The sequence below is a fragment of the Bemisia tabaci genome, chromosome 9 (assembly GCF_918797505.1).
Source record: "Bemisia tabaci chromosome 9, PGI_BMITA_v3".
NCBI lineage: Eukaryota > Metazoa > Arthropoda > Insecta > Hemiptera > Aleyrodidae > Bemisia > Bemisia tabaci.
Genome location: NC_092801.1, coordinates 42,553,612 through 42,572,932, shown reverse-complemented (window position 1 = coordinate 42,572,932; position 19,321 = coordinate 42,553,612). Strand labels below are relative to the sequence as shown.

At 39.2% G+C, this 19,321-nt stretch overlaps 2 protein-coding genes and 1 non-coding gene across 3 annotated transcripts in view; 1 reads left to right on the top strand and 2 right to left on the bottom strand.

The window, feature by feature from the left end:
- LOC109041548 (uncharacterized) overlaps positions 1 to 3,162 on the top strand; it is a 36,364-nt gene extending 33,202 nt beyond the window's left edge. Inside the window, exon 3 of the mRNA XM_019057932.2 lies at positions 115 to 3,162. Within this exon, the coding sequence (XP_018913477.2) occupies positions 115 to 555 (441 nt within the window). The 3' untranslated portion in view covers positions 556 to 3,162. The remainder of the gene's footprint in view (positions 1 to 114) is intronic.
- An 887-nt stretch (positions 3,163 to 4,049) lies between these two features.
- LOC140225549 (U2 spliceosomal RNA) lies at positions 4,050 to 4,243 on the bottom strand. Its single transcript, XR_011900595.1, has one exon. It is a non-coding gene; the product is annotated as a U2 spliceosomal RNA (small nuclear RNA).
- Positions 4,244 to 7,139: 2,896 nt separating this feature from the next.
- LOC109041553 (cathepsin K) lies at positions 7,140 to 17,667 on the bottom strand. Its single transcript, XM_019057938.2, has 6 exons — positions 16,955 to 17,667; positions 14,280 to 14,391; positions 11,575 to 11,834; positions 10,837 to 10,927; positions 8,895 to 8,941; positions 7,140 to 7,451 (listed from the first exon to the last, which is right to left on the bottom strand). The coding sequence occupies exons 1-6, from the start codon at positions 17,414 to 17,416 to the stop codon at positions 7,386 to 7,388; spliced, it is 1,038 nt and encodes a 345-aa protein (XP_018913483.2). The 5' UTR covers positions 17,417 to 17,667; the 3' UTR covers positions 7,140 to 7,385.
- Between the last annotated feature and the right edge of the window lie 1,654 nt (positions 17,668 to 19,321).

Below are 19,321 nucleotides of genomic sequence, written 5' to 3'. Positions count from 1 at the left end.
ACATTGCTTCTTATGCAGCTTCCACGAGCACACCCCATATTTCTCACCTCCAAATAGGTCTGTTTGGTAGAAATACGTCCAATTTACAACAAACTCTCTTGTTTATGGTTGCAGGTGACGTCAGCCCTGCCATCGAGTCCATACCACTCAGCGGAGGAAGGTCACGGAGGTCAGCGATCGGCGCCCTTCGTCGCCCGACCCAACTTCCCGTTCGCGAGCAGCTCGAACCTGGACAGCGGGGAGCTGTACCCGCGCCCCTTGGCCGGAGGGGCGCCGCCCCCGTCCGCGCCCCTGAGCGTGTTCCGGGCGGCGCAGCCCCAACACCGCGCCCCCTACAAGATCTACGAGGACTCCAGCCAGGAGCTGCCCTCGACGGGAGGGGCGCATGTCGCCGGGCTTGGCGTCGTCGGCGGAGTTCCTGGAGGGGCGGCACAGTTCCGCGAGCAGGCTGAGAGCGACGAGGATGTCCACAAGGGGCCCCATTCCTTCGGGTCAGGATATGCGTTCGAATTCAGCGCTGCTGGGAAGAACCCCCAGGTTGACTACGCTAAGTAAAGCGAGGGCGAGCGGAAGCAGTGGACGTAGCAAGTTCAGCAAGCAAGAAGAAGTATCGATTGGACTGCATTTTGCAAGTCTAAGAATCTAGAAGCCTAAAATAAGCATCTTGTACTTAAGCTATGAAAAGATATGGGGGTTGTAACAGATTCCACCATGGCTGAAATTCAGCAGGACAAATAGTTTTAGATATGAATTCTTACGAGTGCTTTAAATGATTTGCTACAGTAAATCTCACGAAATATAAAAGAAAAAACTCTGTGTTTAGACGATCATTTTTGGAAAAAACTCTGTGTTTAGACGATCATTTTTGGCACGGAGCCACCTTGATATTTTCAAAACGCAAAGTATATTTTCCTGTAGTACATAATTTTTTTTCAATCTTTATGAACAGGAATAATCCATGCTGAGTGTACCCAAATTTCAAAATCATGAGTTGAAAAACGCTGACTCCGCGAGTTCGAATAATAGTGTCGAGCACAATCGGCGAGCGCGAAATGCGTGGCGCGCGCCTACAAGACTGCATGGATACTTCATGCATTGCGCGCACACCACGGTGGATACTTCACGTATTGCACGTAAATCACGGTCCGTTCGCGCAGTGCGTGAAGTATCCATGCAGTCTTGTAGGCGCTAGTAGGCGTTCCGCGCTAGCCGCACTGTGTTCGGCTCTAATATTTAAACTTACGATTTTGAAATGTCTGTGCACTCTGTATGGATTATTTACGTTTAAAAATATGAAACAATTATGTACGTATGATCCAACTAATCTCCTCTCTTTCTTCACATGTTCATTAAATGGACAACATTTTGCAATTTGAAACTATAAATTCTGGCTCTTCTGGAAAAACACTTATATACATGGGGAATCTAATAGCACTTACGTTGTTAAAAAACCGGGCCAGACTTTACAGTTCCAAATTGCAAAATGCAGTCCAATTGAGCAAGTTTTGCTGCCGTGATAGCGAAGGGAGCAGCACACTGAAAAAAAAAGAATCTTAAAGTTGCCGCCGAGAAGTATTTTTTCTTAAATCAAGAATTTTGCTGTTTAACAGAAACTACTTTTTCGCTTAACGAAAGCGTTATTTTGCTTGTATCAAGAGAAAAATCAGCTTAAATCAAGATAAAACGAATTCTTGTCGGAAAATTCAAGAAGTATCATGCTTGAGCCAAGCACCTTTAATTTTCTTGTGTAACTGCAAAAGGGAAGCTTTGAGAAAACGGACTCGGAAAATTCTATTGAAAGAAGCCTCTGTTCTTTGTCAAATTGCCACTAATCACCCGGGAGACTCATAAAAATTGTTTGGATTATTAAAAATCGACCGATTTTTTTTCAATCACATAAAAAGGGTATATTTCATTTTCATGTTAAGCTAGTGTTAGGCAAGACAGCCGTAAGTGCTATCTTCTGCGTGCTTTCGTGGCCGCATTTTGGACACACAACGAACACATCTTCAGTTTAGAAATTGGCAGAAGAGAGTGGCACTTTACCTGGAAGCACTGTTTGCATTGGCTCTCTGGAGGAATAATGTCACTTACGGCTATCTTGCCTGAAACTATGTCACGGCTTTCTTGTAAGTCTCATTGTTATACAATTAAGATGAATTTTGCTGTTTTAGCTGTTAGCGATTTCACCGAAAGGAGATTTAACGAATTTGAAGGAAACTGGATTTCGAAAATTTAACACTTACTGCTCTCTTCGCTATCACGGCAGTAGTACCTAACTACAAGTGCAGAGGGAGAGTACTAATTGCTATGTCCGTGCCACTCATTCATTCATAAGTTTTAAGTTTTTCGTGGGCGTCTTTGGGCTCGCGGAAACCAACCGGACCATAGTAACAAAGACCGTCACAGATTCAAAGACTTTTAAAAACTGTTAAATTCTGTCTTAGGAAATCCTCTTCGGATACTTTGACAGTTAAAAGTTACGCCAAAAAAGTATGAAATTAACTTTGGACGAAAAATACTAGTTCAACGTACTTTGTAATCATAGAATTTTCGTTTCAGGAACCTGTGTCATACACTAACTTGTATTTATGAAGCTTATTATAAAGTGTTTGCGACACTGCTTGATGTCTGCTATACAGTGGCGAGGCGTGAATGGTCGATTATCGATATTTCCCCATTTGAAGTTATGGTAAAGAATCGATTATTAAGGTGTTTGTTGCGAACACCCTGTCTATCGATCCTTTTCCATAGGTTTAAATGGTAGATCACTCGATATCGACGGTGAAACTACCAAACCACGTATCTCGTTTGCGGTGTTTAAAAATCTACGCTCACATTTCATTTTTTTTGAAGTAGACCAAATCAATATCATTCCTTGAAATTTTCACAGAATTTTCTCCACACAAGGAGGAAAAATTGCAGAAATTTTCAAGACTGGACGTTAAGTAGTTTTTCATTTAAAAAATAAAGTATGACAGGAAGTCTGCGACGTCGCAAACCGAGATACGTGGTTTGGTAGTTTCACCGTCGATATATCGCAAAGTGTGCTACGCCACTACTGTTAGATGGAAGCACTGATCTCCTCGTTGAATCCAGTGTGAGAAAAATTAAAAATGTTCTCGTACAAAATAAACGCAATAAAGGAGAAGTTGTAAATTATTTTCGTTGTTCTCTTCTGTAAAAACATGTGGTCACGCCTTTGATAAGTTCTATTTTTTTTCAAACTTAACCACCTCTGACCAAGTGACCAATGCTCGGTATAGACGTCGTCACTTTATTTCACTATACCTACCATCGCTATATCGAGTATCGACTATCCATTGATACTATGTATCGAATACCACTATATATCGAATATCGCTACACGATATCGACGATGAAACACCACAAAACGGACATTTCGTTTGAAGCATTTCAAAATATCGACACTTCCATTTTATTCCCCCGATGGCGAGAATAATTAAACATTTTTATTTAGAATTTTCACAAAATATTAATTATTCGCGTGAAGAAGAAAAATCGGGGAAGGTCTCAAAAAATGCCGTTGAATGGATCGCATTTAGAAAAAAGGAATAAGCTCAATTACAGTGTTTTCAAAATGATGAAACTTCTCCCTTTCTTTTAAAAATACTTAATATATGTACAGTATTAAAATTTACTCGATTATTTTCCTTTAAAATCGACAATTTTTTGGTGGGAAGCCAAAACTACTCGTCGCTCTGGGAGAATTTTTAGATAATTATGAAGAAACAACATGTTCACAACACTTTAATCGCACTGGTTCCTTTTTACTAAATGCGATCCGTATTTCCATTAAAAAAAAGTGTTAATGCTTTGTACTGTAAAGAAGGGGAATTTTAAATCAAAGTTAAAAAAATACTCCATGACAGGAAACTTGCATTATCGTAGATTTTTTATTTATTTACTTGTAAAGAATGTACAACCGCGTCATTTGGCGGGTAAATTATCGCAGATGGATATACGCGCTTTTGTAAAAAAACTCGGTGGTGTTACGTTACTTTTGCATTTAATGGGAAAAATGATGTAATTATTGGACCGATCCCGGCGGTACTGCAATACCGGGCCGATCCGTGGCAGAGGTGGAGCAAGCTCTTAACACTCCGCCTGATTCCAAAAATAAGTTTAATATACTGGACCCGCAGTGCGGGTCGTATCAGATATTAAGCTGATAAGAACAGATACTACACTTTGATCTTAGCCATTAAGGCCGAGAAGCGATGCCGACTGTTTGCCGTTCAAGAGGTCCGGTCAATACGAACTCGATCAATTTCCATGCGACGGGGCACTTCACAGCGATGCAGTATTTAATTTATACCAGGCGCAAACAAAAATTTCAATTTAAAAATTGCGCCGAAAATTCACCTGTGAGAAGGTATGAATTTTTGTGCGGGTTTTTATCTGAAACTGCTGGAAATTTCGATTAAAGAAACTTGGATTACTGGTGACAGTGCAGCTCTATCTGTTGAGAGAAGGTGGAAATAGGAGAGGATGAATGATAATGGGATGGAGAGGGAGAGGAAAGGGGAGGGGGAGAGGAGATATAATTCAGGTGAGAACGCCAGGTAGGAACGTCCTACGCGTGGCGGTCGCGGCGCCACAGTCGCGCACAGTGGTAAAGTTCCGCGGTAACTTGACTCACCGTCACCGAAGTAAAAATCTGTTTAGCCAATGAGCAAATCCGCACTGAAGCAAAAATGCTTACAAACGATCATCTAAGTTTCAAAATAATGTTTGTTTTGGTTTTGGAAAAAAATCCAATAGTTTTTAAAACATGTTCTTTATATAAATAAAATTTTCCTTAAATCAGAGGAAACCATCTTTAGAACAAAAATAACGTTTCTAAAATAAAATCCCTCTCAATCTTTCTCGATAAAAGAATGCACGAGTTAAAATCAAATTAATTAAAGAAAATCCTAATTTTTTTTTTTTTCTATTTAAATACTTTCTTCTTGAAAATGGGGAAATAATTCTTTAGAACATAAAAAACTTTTCTTCAGTAAGTTTTTCATGTTCTAAAGAATTTTTCTCCCATTCTCAAGAAAAAAGTATTTAAATAGAAAAAATTAAATTTTAGGATTTTCTTTAATTAATTTGATTTTAACTCATTCATCTCTCTATCGGGAAAGATTGAGAATGATTTTATTTAAGAAAAGTTATTTTATTCTAAAGATTGTTTCCCCTGATTTTAGGAAAGTTTTATTTAAATAAAAAAACAAGTTAAAAAAAATTGCGGATTTTTTTCCATTAAATTGATTTGAATTCGTTGATTATTTAATTCAGAGTTTTATGGGTCCGCTCAAAAATTGTTTCGTCTTATACGAAAACTTCGGTTTTCTTCGGAATCAAAATGATTTCATGAGAATAAGGAAGCGTAAAAGAGAAAAAAAAAACTGTTTGGAAAAAAAAGTTGATGGGTCTGAACATACAAATGACTAACGTGATATTTACTCACTCGTAAAATCAACGAATGCGCTAATGCAAAAAACGTCAGTTTTCTCCTCACCTGTGTTTAATTGCTCACTCAGGGCGGCACAATTTCATGAAATATAAAATCTTGATATTTTACGTGAATTATTTCATAAAAATTTCAGGAATTTTTGAAAGATATTGAAAAATATCGGTTCCTTTTCATGTTTTGCAAAGGTGAAAACTGTGACTTTCTTCTATTTTTGTGTGTTTAAGTGTGGGTTGTATTCTCTAGTCCCTGAAAAACATGAAATATTTCACGGCTTCGTACAATTTCATGAAATTTCAGGAATTTTTGAGAGATATTGAAAAATATCGGTTCCTTTTCATGTTTTGCAAAATGTGAAATCTGTGACTTTTTTTCTATTTTTGTGTGTTTAGTGTGGGTTGTATTCTCTAGCCCCTAAAAAACATGAAATATTTCACAGCCTCGTGAAATTTCATGAAACATTTCACTGAAATTTCCAATCTTTCATTTCTTTCTTACGTTCTATGCCAGCTTGTGCTCAATCAGTTTACAATTCTCAGTGAAAATGAAAAAGCGTGTTATCTTTTCAAGCAATGTCGTGGTCGTGTAGCGTCTTTCGTATCCAATGATATATTCTTCAAATTTTCCAAAGTTGCATTGTTTACTCGAAAGGTGAAAACTTGGTAAAAAAGAGAACCGAAGAAAACTTTAAGTGACAAAAAATTGATGAGTCTCCTTTAAGTCGACTGTGCGCCGGACTATGTCTCGCCTTTCAAGGGCACCCAACCCGCAAACATATCAAGTTATGAATGCGATAATGAGAGTGCGGTTTATCAAAGGGTAATGTCTTAAATTCAGTGAGTCCGTTGCAAACTTTTGCCAAAGCGAAAGGGAAGGTTTTTCCGTCTGAAAAGTGACTGAAAAATTGACTAATTTTTTCCATACGGAACTACTTCCTCCGACTCGCCCGTAAATGCACCTATCTGCATAGGAAAACTGATGGTACATCAGTACTGCCGTGCTAAGGAGGAACGTCGTATGAACATCCGAGAGTTGCCAAATTTACTTCGATGAAATGTTCATTTTTTAGGAGGGATATGCATATTTTCTCGTGAAATTTTGAGGAGTTTTCGGTAGAATTGCGAGCATAATTATCTGAAAAATTGGAAGACTTTTCATGAGCTGAAGAGGAAATTCGTGTTTTATCATAGGCAATTTGGCAACGCCTGAAGGTTCATACAGCGTTCTTCCTTAGCACGGCAGAGTAAGCGTGAGGGTCCACAACACGAAAAATATCTAATATATCCTCTTTTAACTGTCTTCGAGTTTATTCACATATCGAGTTTATTCAAATTTTCCGAGAACCTTTTCAGCTCCTACCACTTCAAGCACTACACTGGAAAAAAAAACACATTTGATCTAGAGTCCAGACTCTTGAAAACATCCACAGAAAAATATTCTTGATTCAATCGGATTTTTGCTTAAATCAAGAACCAAGCCTCTTAATTTGAGCGGATTTCCTTTTGATTTCAGCAAAAATCTGATTGAATCAAGAGTTTTTTTTCTTGTCAATGTTTTCAAGAGTCTGGACTCTAGATCCAATGTGTATTTCTTCCAGTGATGAAAACTTGATGGGGACCATTTGAAATAAAATGACAAAGGTGCGCAGTGAACAAAGGTAATATGTGGAAACCAAACTTTTATTTACGCAGATGCATATACTTATCTGTATAGAGAGAGTAACGGCGCATAATTATTTCATTTTCAAGATGAGAAACAATGGTTCCACATTGCAAAAGGTGGTCCAATTTCTCACTGTGCACTAATATTCAAAGATATACCTATAAATTAGTGACTCTTTATACTGGATCCAAGTTATTTAACGATGTTATCTTCGCTTTCCTGTTTGTGAAGATGCCACAGGCAGTTACAGTTTGATGGCGAAACTATAGATACCCACGCCGCATGTATTTTTTTTAAGGAGGAGGTGACCCTGAAAGAAAAGAAGAAGAAAGAATCAAAACTGTCGAGAAAAATAGTCAACAACTCAAAGGAGACACTTTCCAAAGGATTGAAGAAGACGCGAAACAAACTTTAGAGAAATTTACTCGACAGGAAAAGAGAAGAAAAAGAATAAATGATCGTTTAATTATATTGATGGCTAAAATGAGAGACCACGTGTTGTGGACTTCCATCCATACTTTATTTCTTTTTTGGAAAACTAATCAACGCATAATTTCTTGAAATCTTCCTTGATTTTTCTTCTATGTCAGGTGAATATTCTGTATAACTTTCAAGCTGTAAAGTTGACTTGTTCCTCTTCGAAAAAATTAACTAGGAGCGGAGATTTTGAAACACCGCAATGAAGATACGTAGTTTCGCACCTCGGCAATCAGGACGTTTAGCTGATCATAACCAGCGTCATATGAATCATCGATCATTGATATTTTCCCATTTCAAGCTATGGTACCTAAAGAATCAATAATGCTAGTATTCGTTGCGAACACCCTGATAGCCTGTTAATCAAACCTTTTCCTCAGGTTTATATTGCTTACACTGGAAAAAAAGCACATTGGATCTAGAGTCCAGACTCTTGAAAACATTGACAAGAAAAAATACTCTTGATTCAATCGGATTTTTGCCCGAATCAAAACGAAATCCGCTTAAATTAAGAGGCTTGGCTCTTGATTTAAGCTAGATTCTGATTGAGTCAAGAGTACTTTTTCTTGTCGATGTTTTTAAGAGTCTGGACTCTAGATCCAATGTGTTTTTTTTCCCCAGTGTAAACTACTTAAAAAGAAATCGCGGCTTTCTTTCGATCAAATGGGTCGCCCCAAATGTCCTCTATTTTTAAAGTTTTCAATGAATACTAATGACCAACAGCCATATCCGTATCGCGTAATAATGGATCCAATGTAAGTGGAAAACCCTATAATCATAGGTTTACACATTATTATGAAAACTAACTAAAACTTTTTGAGAGTTGAACGTATTTCTATCAAAAGGAACTATGTGCATTCTGAAGTGAGCCCTGTTATATGTGTATTCTTATGGGTCTCAGGGCTCATGTCTTAATGCACATAGTTCCGTTTGATAGAAATACGTCCAGTTATGCCTTTTGCAAAAGTAAAAAAAAAACTTCAACTCACTGGACGTATTTATGCTAAAAGGACCTATAGAAATTATATAATCAGAGGGATTTATGAGGAGCTATAAAATCATATGTACACAGTTACTTTATTTCAATTTATTTTCACGTATCTCCGTTCAGCAGAATATTCGGATCAATCTCTTGTACACCATCTCTTTATGCATGCTATGCGCAGGTATCCATCCTTATTCTTCTAAAAAAAGGGTTTTTTTCACTCAGAATCCAAAGCTTCTACAGTATAAGAATTGAACCTTACAAAATACTTAAATGAGATTTTATAAATACCTTCCACCCATACTGTAGTCCGTGGCTATTCCGAATGATCCAATGATCTAGAAAAAACCAATGATTATAATTACAACGACTGCAGCTCTTGAAGCGATGTATTTATATAAATATGCAGTCCACATGTTAAATAATTTTTCTGAGCTGAAGGCAAAAACCAAGCATACTGAGAAGAATCTTTGGTTTATACCTAAACCATAATGTTGTAGCACAAATATCGGAAAATGAACTAGGTACTGAGTTTCGGTCTCTGGACCATACATAAGTATATAGATCCTCAGTGATAATTTTTATACCTTTGTCCTTCGTGTGGTTCAAAGACCAAAAATCGCTCTTCATCTACCTTTTTTATTGGTGTTCAATATGAATAATAGTATGGTTTTTAAACCAAAGATTCTCCTCAGCGCTGCCCGGTTGAACTAATTTACCGAAACCGCACCTATAACTCACCTATAACGCACCTACGAAACGTTAACCCGAAAAAACATAATTCCCATTATAATCAGCCTCTGGGGCTATATGGTGCTCTCAGTTACTAAATTAGTATAATATATTATTCTGTTTCATACAGGTTATGATATGTAGTTTACATTATTTTGATCGACAAAGGTGATCGAGATTACGACGAAATTGCTCAGGCCTAGATACAACAATTCGTGTTCATCAAGTGTTCTGGTTGCATATTTATTGATTGAAGGCGTCCCTTAAATGCGTGAAAGGTTCCCAAGCATAACTGCCCTCTTTATGACGGTAACCATACAAAATCTCGTGGTAAAATTAGTTGTTCCAGAGTAGCTATGAGTGCAGACTTTAGTTCGAATATCCATGTATGGCCCGGAGAAAAATTTAGAGTCTTTGCAATTCGTATATATTCTTATTCCGATACATATTTCAAAAGTTTAGTTCGCAAATCAACGGTATTTTTTGCCTGATTGTTATTCCACCGTGCTAAGGAAGAATGCCGTATGAACCTTCGTCAATTGCCAAATTTACTTTGATTAAATACGAATTTTCAGGAAAAATCTTGAACATGTTTTATTAAATTTTTCAGAGAATTTTCTTTGTGATCAAACCTATATCATCCGAAAATTTCAGGATAAGATATTGATAACTCTCCTCAAAAATACATGTTTTATAAGAGGAAATTTGGCAACTCTCAACTCTGCGTTCTTCCTTAGCACAGCAGTATTGCTGAGCAACTTTTTGAGCACATAATTTGCCTGCTGATGACTGAAGTTTGACGAGTTGGGCACTTTGCCGGGCGCTGTGTTAGAAAATTAGGCTGGGTTTGCTTGATCAACGCTTCAATCATCATCATTCATCAACAGTCTAATATGAGCGTTGACTTCCAAATATTACTTTCATAAAGGGAAGACAGAAGTGAGAGATCTCTGAAATATATTTTCCGCGATCACAATTTCAATGGAGATGTTGCATGTGCGAGGGCTTTGCGATTTGACCATTGTTTCTTATGTAAAAGTTTGCGAGAAACACAATGGTTTTCTCTGAAACCATCTCCCAAGCTCAAAAAAATCTCTCAAAGTGAGGCTAAAATGGAGGGGATATCCCACCCTACCCTGAGAGTCCACCTCTACATCAAAACAAACTCTCCCTGCAAAGATAGGGAGCAAATACATAGCAAGGGTGCCGTGTTTTCAGTTTCAGTCTCCAAATAAAGAGGCAGCCCTGTCAATATATTTGCTCCCTATCTTACCATGGAGAGTTTGTCTTGATGTAAAGGTGGACTCTCAGGATAGCTCGGGATATCCCCTCCATTTTGGCCTCACTTTGAGAGCTTCTTTTGAACCTGGGAGTTGATTTCAGAGAAAACAAGTAGCACCACCGTGTTTCTCGCGACCTTTTACATAAGAATCAATGGTCAAATTGCAAATCCCTCACCCATGCAACATCTCCGTTTTGGAGTAAACACTGAAAGAATTACCCGGTTCATAGCCAACGATGACAGCGGCATGATTCAACATGTTTTCATCATTTGAGCAATCCACTGGATCGGCAACTTCTCTTTTGTAGTGCTGAAAAGGAAAGGAAGCTTCTCGTTTGAAAGCTGCGAATTTACAAATATCGGGAAAAGACCCTTGTTAGGGTTTCAACAGCGTTAACAATATTAATGCGCAATGGTGAGAGTTGAAGCTAAATAAACCAGGTTCAAAAGAGAGGCAACATGTCGAACTTCGAGGTAAAAGTTATGTTCACAAACATAACACCCACTGGCTCAAAATTTTATATTATTTATTTAATTACTTGTTTTATCTTTGTGTGAACTCGAACAACCCTGCCACGATTTCGGTATGACAAGCTTATAAAATTTAACTGAACCCACGTTCTGCCTTTAACAACCTTGATTTTATTCATCTCCTTCCCCATAAAAATTTTCTAGACTAAAAAATTCAAAACAAAATCAAAGGCTTACCTACTAGCCTAAATAATATTTTCAAAAATTAATGATTGATTTTAATCAAGCAAAGGATCTCAGAAACTTACAAAATAAATATAAGTATAAAAAAAAAAGTGTACTTCAGAAGTCTGACCCGTTTTCGTTCAAGTTTTCGGATGCGTGATCCGAAAACTTCGGGTCCCATGCACGAGGTTTTTTTCTCCGTGCAACTTGACAGCCTCTCTTCTGGCTGTCTGACAATGAGTTGAGATTTCCTAATCCTACCTGCAGCTCCGGAGGAAAGTGCATGGCAGTGACGACAGGACCGGTGACCAGAGCTTTCTCGATGTCCTCGGGGTCAAGATGCTCCCAGCTGGCGATACGAGTAGGGGTCCCAATTATTGCAGTCGTATTGCACTCCTTGGCGTCCGCCCTGTAAGGGTAGTTCTTGCTCAGCGTCAACCCTTTCTCCACCAAATAGTCCAGCGGCGAGTTCAGATTCCCGTAAGCGCAACCTTTATTTTCCGTCACGCAATCGATCAGCTCTGAAACGTAACGCTAGGGAATCAGGTGCATAATCGGACTACATTTTGCAATGGACCACTAGACAAGGTACGAATTTTAGCATTCTGATACATGTTTCTTAACCAGAATTTCACGTAGAACACGATTTGCGCAACGAAAATTACTGAAACTAACTCCTAACGGAGATATTAACATTTTTATTTCACATTGGTTACGAGGAATTTGAACTGCCCGCTCACAAGAAACTCAAAGCTCTACGTGAGTCAAATCGCGCACTACAACGGTTTCAGCAATCTTCTCAATGGAGCAATGTTCATTTCCCACCATGTGTTGTTCAAACTATAAGCAATTTGCTACAGCTGAGCCAAAGCGTCAAGACTGAGGTTGCCAGATTTTTATATCGCAGAGACTGTCATGATAAACGTTTAGCGTGCGATGTGAATCACGTAGAGCATTGAGTTTTCATGAGCGGGTGGTTTGAATTCACGCATCAAGAATTATTGAATATCTTCGTAAGGATGTGATTTCAGTAATTTTCGTTGTGCGCGTCGTGTTCTACGTGAAATTTTGGTTAAGAAACATGTATCAAAATGCTGAAATTTGCACCTTGTCTAGTGGTCCATTCGGAACTATAAATTCTAGTCCGGTTCAAAAGCAGCGTAAGTGCTGTTAGTTTCCCCTATGTACATAAGTGTTTCTCCAGAAGAGCCAGAATTTATAGTTCCTAATTGCAAAATGCAGTCCACTTGGACCACATTTTGCAATAAAGAACCACAACCGTGCTAAAGAAGAACGTCATACGAACAGAGAGTTGCCGAATTTCTCCGAATAAAGCATGTATTTTTGAGGAAAGTTATGCATATTTCTCCGTGAAGGTTTCGGGTATGCTCGATGAAGCTGCAAACAAAATTATCTGAAACATTCGGGGAAAAAATATTCAAAATTTTGCTGGTAAATTCGATTTTTAGTAAAGCAAATCTGGCAACATAAAAAGGCTCATGCGGCGTTTTCCCTTAGCACAGCAGACTGTACCTCTGCTGGCTTATTTTAGAAACAACATATATGCCATTGGTGCCCCTATCCCGAATGGCGCTTTTGTGGAAGAGCCATAGATAGTGGTCCTTATTGCAAAATTTAATCCATTTATTCATGAGGATAGAAAAGGGATAGACTGACAAATTAGTTTAAAAAGGCTAAAAATTGAAAATAATAATACCAGCGGACTGATTATTGAAATTTATAGATAAACCGAAAGACAAAGGAGACACAGGGAGTATGGAGCGATCCTATTGGTTGACACTGATGCATGGTTGTTGTAGACTAAGGAGGAAAATGATGGACTAATTTGTAAGTAAAGGGTCTTTTTCGAGAGTTGCCCTTGGTTAGTCTATAATTTCTCTTTTGTCCATTGCAATCTCCCGCTTCCACCAATAGGATCCCTTTGTTTATACTACTAATAAGTCCCTCTTATAGCGTTTTTGTGCGCTCTGTGACACCCAACCGCCACTGATAGCGATCCTGTCAGAGCTCCTCCGGCAGATCGCACTTTTCACTTTGTCTATCACTTTTAATGATCAGCTCACTGATAACGTGATTAACGGGTGTCTCTAGGACGTCATCAGCTGGAAAAAGCCGAAAATAGCCGGATTTTGGAAGCAACAGGCGGTTGACGTCGCTTTTTTGCTTTGTAACAGACGAAATATTAGGAAAGCCCCCAGGCAAATGCGCCAACGTATAGGAAGATGGATATCCCATGGTTCGTCCGAGAGAATATTTAGTTAAAATCTTTAAAACGAAAGAAGAATATACTGATTATTAAGTAGTTTGTTCGATCCAAAAGGTCTCTGGTCGCGAATGAAAACTCTCTATCTATGAAATACCATAGACAATTAGTATCATTTTGAACGTTTCTTTTATTTTGAGTAACTTTACTTCCTATACACTATGGCATAACTGGATCGCATTTACGTAGCGAGAAGGAACCAGCGCGATTACAGTGTTGTGAAAACGTTGCTCCTTCATAATTTTCAAATAAATTTCCCAAAATAGCAAATAGTTTGTGTCTCCCACTAAAAAATGTTCACTTTTTTTCTCTTTTTTTTTACTCCTTCAAATAGCCCACAAGGCCTATTCCATCGCTTTAGTCCCGTCCCCCCTCCGTCCCTGCAACCAGTCCCGGTCAACCATTGTTTGAGACCACCAAACTCGGGTCGCCTGACCGGGAATCGAACCCGGGACCTCTCGACATAGAGCTAGCGCTACGACCACTACACCGTAGGAGGTCGATTAAGAAAAATGGTTGAGTATATTTTAATATTGACACATGTGAAGTATTTTTCAAAGAAAAGAAGAAGTTGCGCAATTTTGAAAACACTGGAATCGCGCTGATTCCTTTCTGCTAAATGCGCCAACTGATGCACTCACGTTGTTCGAAAATTACAGGAGGCTAAAACTGATGCACTTACGTTGTTTTGAAAATATAGCCTCAACCTTGCCCCTCTGATGTGCGACTGCCACATCTAAAGCTCCTCCGACGGCAAAAGCCCAACAAGCTCCACATACTTTGTTGCCCAAATTCTGCAAAGGGCGAAAATGTATAACAAAAAATCAGTGGAGAAGAACCTGAATAGGATAGGACTTCGTTTAGCAATTAGGAACTAACATTTCCGGCTCATGCGTAGGAATATGTGCGTGCATAGGAAAACATATGATACATACGTTGTTTTTAAGTAGAGCCAGGGATTGTAGTTCCTAATTGCACACTGAAAAAAATAATCGGTGGGATTTACCAGAGTTTGGGTGTTATTTACCATACTGTCTACTTGATTTTTTACACAGTGAAGCTGCAGCATAGTTACCAATATACCGGTATGGTAAATAACACGATACGGCTGACACTATGCGACACAGTGCCAGTGTGGCGTTCCCGACTGACTAGTATGGTAATTTCAAGCATCCAGATGCTGCGACAAACCTTGTAGATTCTAAAATCCACTCATCTTATATTATTAAATGCTTTTGATGAAAGTCGTGGATATTTTACTTACATCTTACTTTTAGAAATTCCGTTACATACACAATCAATGGCAGTTTAAAGACAGTTTCAACGAGAAATAGCAGATAATTGCTTCACTGATTTCAAGTAAATGATACCAAAACCATACTTGTTATTCGCGTTAAGGTATCATTTACAGACTAAATCAGATCCACGGAAAATTTAATTGCATATAATAAATAGATAGTTCAAAATATACCCACAAAAAGACACTACATGAAAATCCAATCGCACGGTTCACGGTGGGGCAGAAGCTGCCAAATTTTGCTTAAAGTTACAGTTAAACATCAATCCCACGCACATTTGTCTCTTCATCTGAGTATGTTGAGCTTCGAAAATTTTAACAAGAATATAGATATACCCACGAACGAAGTATTCAAAAATCACTTCTAGTCGATTATTTTCAAATTACTTCCGCACTTTTATGTTTTCGAAATGACTTTACACAGAACCGATATTCACTGGATTGCAGAACAACTTTGCGAAGGTTTTCAAATTTTCAGGATTCCTTCACTTTGCAAGCCAGATTCATTGTAGCAACTCCTAACCTCCAGAAATTGGTCGATACGAATAACGAAAAAATCTCAGAAAATGTATGTGGCAGATCAATATAGATAGATTCGAAGAGAAGACGGTAGCTTTAGGGACAATTCGAACACAAATTTGGGCAAATTACGCGTGGATTCACATGGATTAATATGAATCAATAAAACACAGCCACGGACTCCGACCCTCAACGTGATAAATTTATAACTGACAAACAGACAAACGAAAAATGGCGGACCACAGACCGCAGCGCAGTCAAGCGGGAGCTCTCACCACGCTGACTATACCAGTATGGTAAATTTAACCTACCAACACCATGACCAGTCGCATACAGATGCCTACAGATATCAAACGCAAGTGTTACCATGTTATTCCATACTTTTAACTCATCGTATGGTAAAAAATACCCAGCTGATGGTGAGAAATACCTAAACGATGGACAGACACACCTAACTGATATTTACAATCCGGGTATGGTAATTTTTATATCGAGTATGATTCTCACTTTCATCTAGATGCTTAAATCGACCATTATTTGGCTTTTTATCACCATATTTTTTTTTACTATACCATTATGGTCAATCCCACTTCCACTTTTTTTTCAGTGCAGAATGAAGTCCGATTATTTGAATTGAGAGGAGCGTGCGGAGCCGTATTCATAGTCGTTCCTTAAAGGCCCAGATACACCTGCGAGTTACAAGCGCTTGTTAAAAGTGAAACAACGATAGGCAAGGAGAATTTCGATAACTGGACGTCGAGCAATCGAAATCCCTGTCTCGTTTTCTTGAAAATAAGGTGAACTTTGCTGTTTCAGCTATTTCAGTTATTTCACCTAAAAGAGATTAGACGAATTTTGAGGGAAACTCGATTTCGAAAATTTGACCCGTATTGCTCTCTTCGTTATCACGGCAGTGTGAAGGCCTCAAATACGGGAACCAATCAGAAATGGATTCGCATTGTCTTTTCTCTCAGTATGAGGGAACTCTAAATGAAGATGTTACATGTGTGAGGAATTTATGCAGTTTGACTGTTGATTCTTATGTAAAAGTTCGCGAGAAACACGATGGTGCCACCGGTTTTCTCTGAAATCAACTCCGAAGCGCAAAAAAAAACTCTCAAGATGAGGCCAAAATGGAGGGGATATCCCGCGTAACCCTGAGAGTCCACCTCTACATTAAAACAAACTCTCGATGCAAAGATAGGGAGCAAATACATTGACAGGGCTGCCACTTTATTCGGGGACTCTAAAACTGAAAACACGGCAGCCTTGCTAATGTATTTGCTCCCTATCTTCGCATGGAGGGTTTGTCTTGATGTAGAGGTGGACTCTCAGGATAGCGTGGGATATCCCCTCCATTTTGGCCTCAACTTGAGAGCTTTTTGTTAAAAGCCCCATAACAAAATAAAGCCCCAGTGACTTGGAGCTTGGGAGTTGATTTCAGAGAAAATCAGTATGGCACTATCGTGTTTCTCGCGAACTTTTACATAATAATCAAAAGTCAAATCGCAAATTCTTCACACATGCAACATCTCGATTACCTGGCTCTCGACGAAGGGATACATCCTCAGCCTCGCGGTCCAATCCACCCTTATCGGGGGCGGAGAATCGCGCAACACCGGTCCCTTGGCACCACCCCTGGCAGGACTGTCAAGGCCCTTCGTGATCGGCGATGGGGGCGATGGACCCGGTTTCTCGTTGGCCCCTTTCAAGGCCCCAGAGCGCTTCGGTGTCAGGCGCGGGCCTTTGCTCAGCGTCTCCAACTCAGTCCTCGGGCTGTCCGCCAGTCTCAACGGGGTTTTCGTTTTCTCGGGGGCGGCGAACGTGTCTTCGGCGGGGCGCCTGGGCGGGAGCAGCTTCGGGAGGTTTATGTCGCTCGGTTTGACGAGGGGTTTCCTGGTGCCCCCGCCCCCATTCTCGGACGGGGTGTTGGTTGGTGACCGGCGGCGGCGGGTGACCCTCGGCCGCAGGCCGGGTCTGAAGCCCGATACGTACAACGACATGAATTCTTTGCCTGAAAATGCGTGGGTTGAATTGGTTATTGATGTCAGTCGCGAAGCGGGAATGGGTTTGCTATCAATTAACTTTTAACGTTTTTCAGACTTTTTGTTCTTTTGACCCTGAACTACACTTAAATTCAAGGTCTTTGATTTTATCGATGACTAATTTAGTCATCCATCACAATAAGGAATAGTAACTCTCACGAGCAAATGAAAAGACATTTTCTGTATGTACACGGTTTAATTTAACTTTTCTTTTGTATGTACAGTACTAATTATGTCTATAAGTCTGTTTCACGAAAACTGAGACTTTTTATTTGGCATTAAAATCCGTAAATGGCAACGCATCAGTCTTGCCGGACATCCTCTTTTGTTCAGCGACCATAGGCCGGCAACCCATCCATTGTAAAGGGTAGGAACCATAGGCACCCTTCACCCCTCCTTAATGGGCCCTTGTACCCGGACCAAAATTTTTTTCTCGCTGAAAAATTCATCTTTTGGCGTGAAAATTTAGCTCCAGCGTGAAATTATGAGAAAAACGCACTAAAATTCAGTCCAATTATCTTAATTTTGAGCTGATATACGGCATTTCGCGTGTGATTGCGATTCGCCGCGAAATGTCGTATATCAGCTCAAAATTAAGATAATTGGACTGAATTTTAGTGCGTTGGTAGCTGAATGGTCTGCGAGGACAAAAACAATTAATTTAGTCCTCATCGTAGACCATTCAAAAAGTGCTGAATCTATGGGGAGCTCAACTTTCGACGGCGATTTTCTGCAAATTTATCATGAATATAATGTGGTCTGGTGAGTTATGACGGCAAAAAATGTTTAAAACTTTATTTTCCTTAAATTTAAGGTCGCTCAGGGTCTACGGTAATGAAAAAAGTCTAAAACACGTTGAAAATTATTTGAACCAGCCTGAATGATCGAATATGAGTGTTTCACCATTTGAAGATATGGTAAAAGATCCATTATTAAGGTATTCGTTGCAAACACCCTGTTTATCAATCCATCTCCATTGGTTTCAATGATAGATCGATCGATATATCGCAAAACACGCCACGCCACGGACTGACGTATTTATATTTTTAGGTCCATAGTTTTAACGGCTATTAATATACATTTTTGGTTGAGTAACAGCTAGGGACGTGGTGACAAAATGAGTCTCTATTTCCTTGTGTTTTTCATTTCATATTCTGAAAGTGCCAGGTGAGCAGATAACGTGGTGATTTACAGCGTATTTATAGCTTCAGTTAGTGTCGCATGAGATAGAAACTGAACGAATTTCATTTTAACGCCTGGATGCAACTATTCGAGCTTCACGGATGTCTGTGTTGCATACGCAAGGAGCTGAAGGCGTTTTGACTCCAGACACTAACTGCCTCATCAGCGCCGCCCAGGAGAGCTGGCCAATGAGATGTGTCGTACAAAATGTGGGAACAATAAAAGCTCACATCCATTTTAATTCAGAACGTCTGTCTTAGAAGTGCTTTCATTGATTATCTCGTAAATATTCATCCAAGAAACACCCCGAACAATTCATATAATATGAAAAAATTCACATCAAAATGCGCAATTATTTTGGTCCATAATTTCAACCTCTCCGAAAGACTCGTTTCGCTATGCGACGGGCTTTACTATGAGGATCTGAAATGACAGAGTGCATACCCGCCCTCCAGTTATACGGTGTAACATCTTAATGAAACACGGGATACGCACAAAGTATTACGTTTTGGAAAAACGACAAATGCGCAATTTGCGTAGTCCGATTCTGAATTAGTTAGAAGGATGCGCATTTGAGCAGAAAAATGTTGCAAACAAATATTTTAGGAGGCGGAAATAATTATTGGAGGAATGAGCATTCGTGACACAAAAAAGGCGATAATGAAATGTAAAATTAGAAAC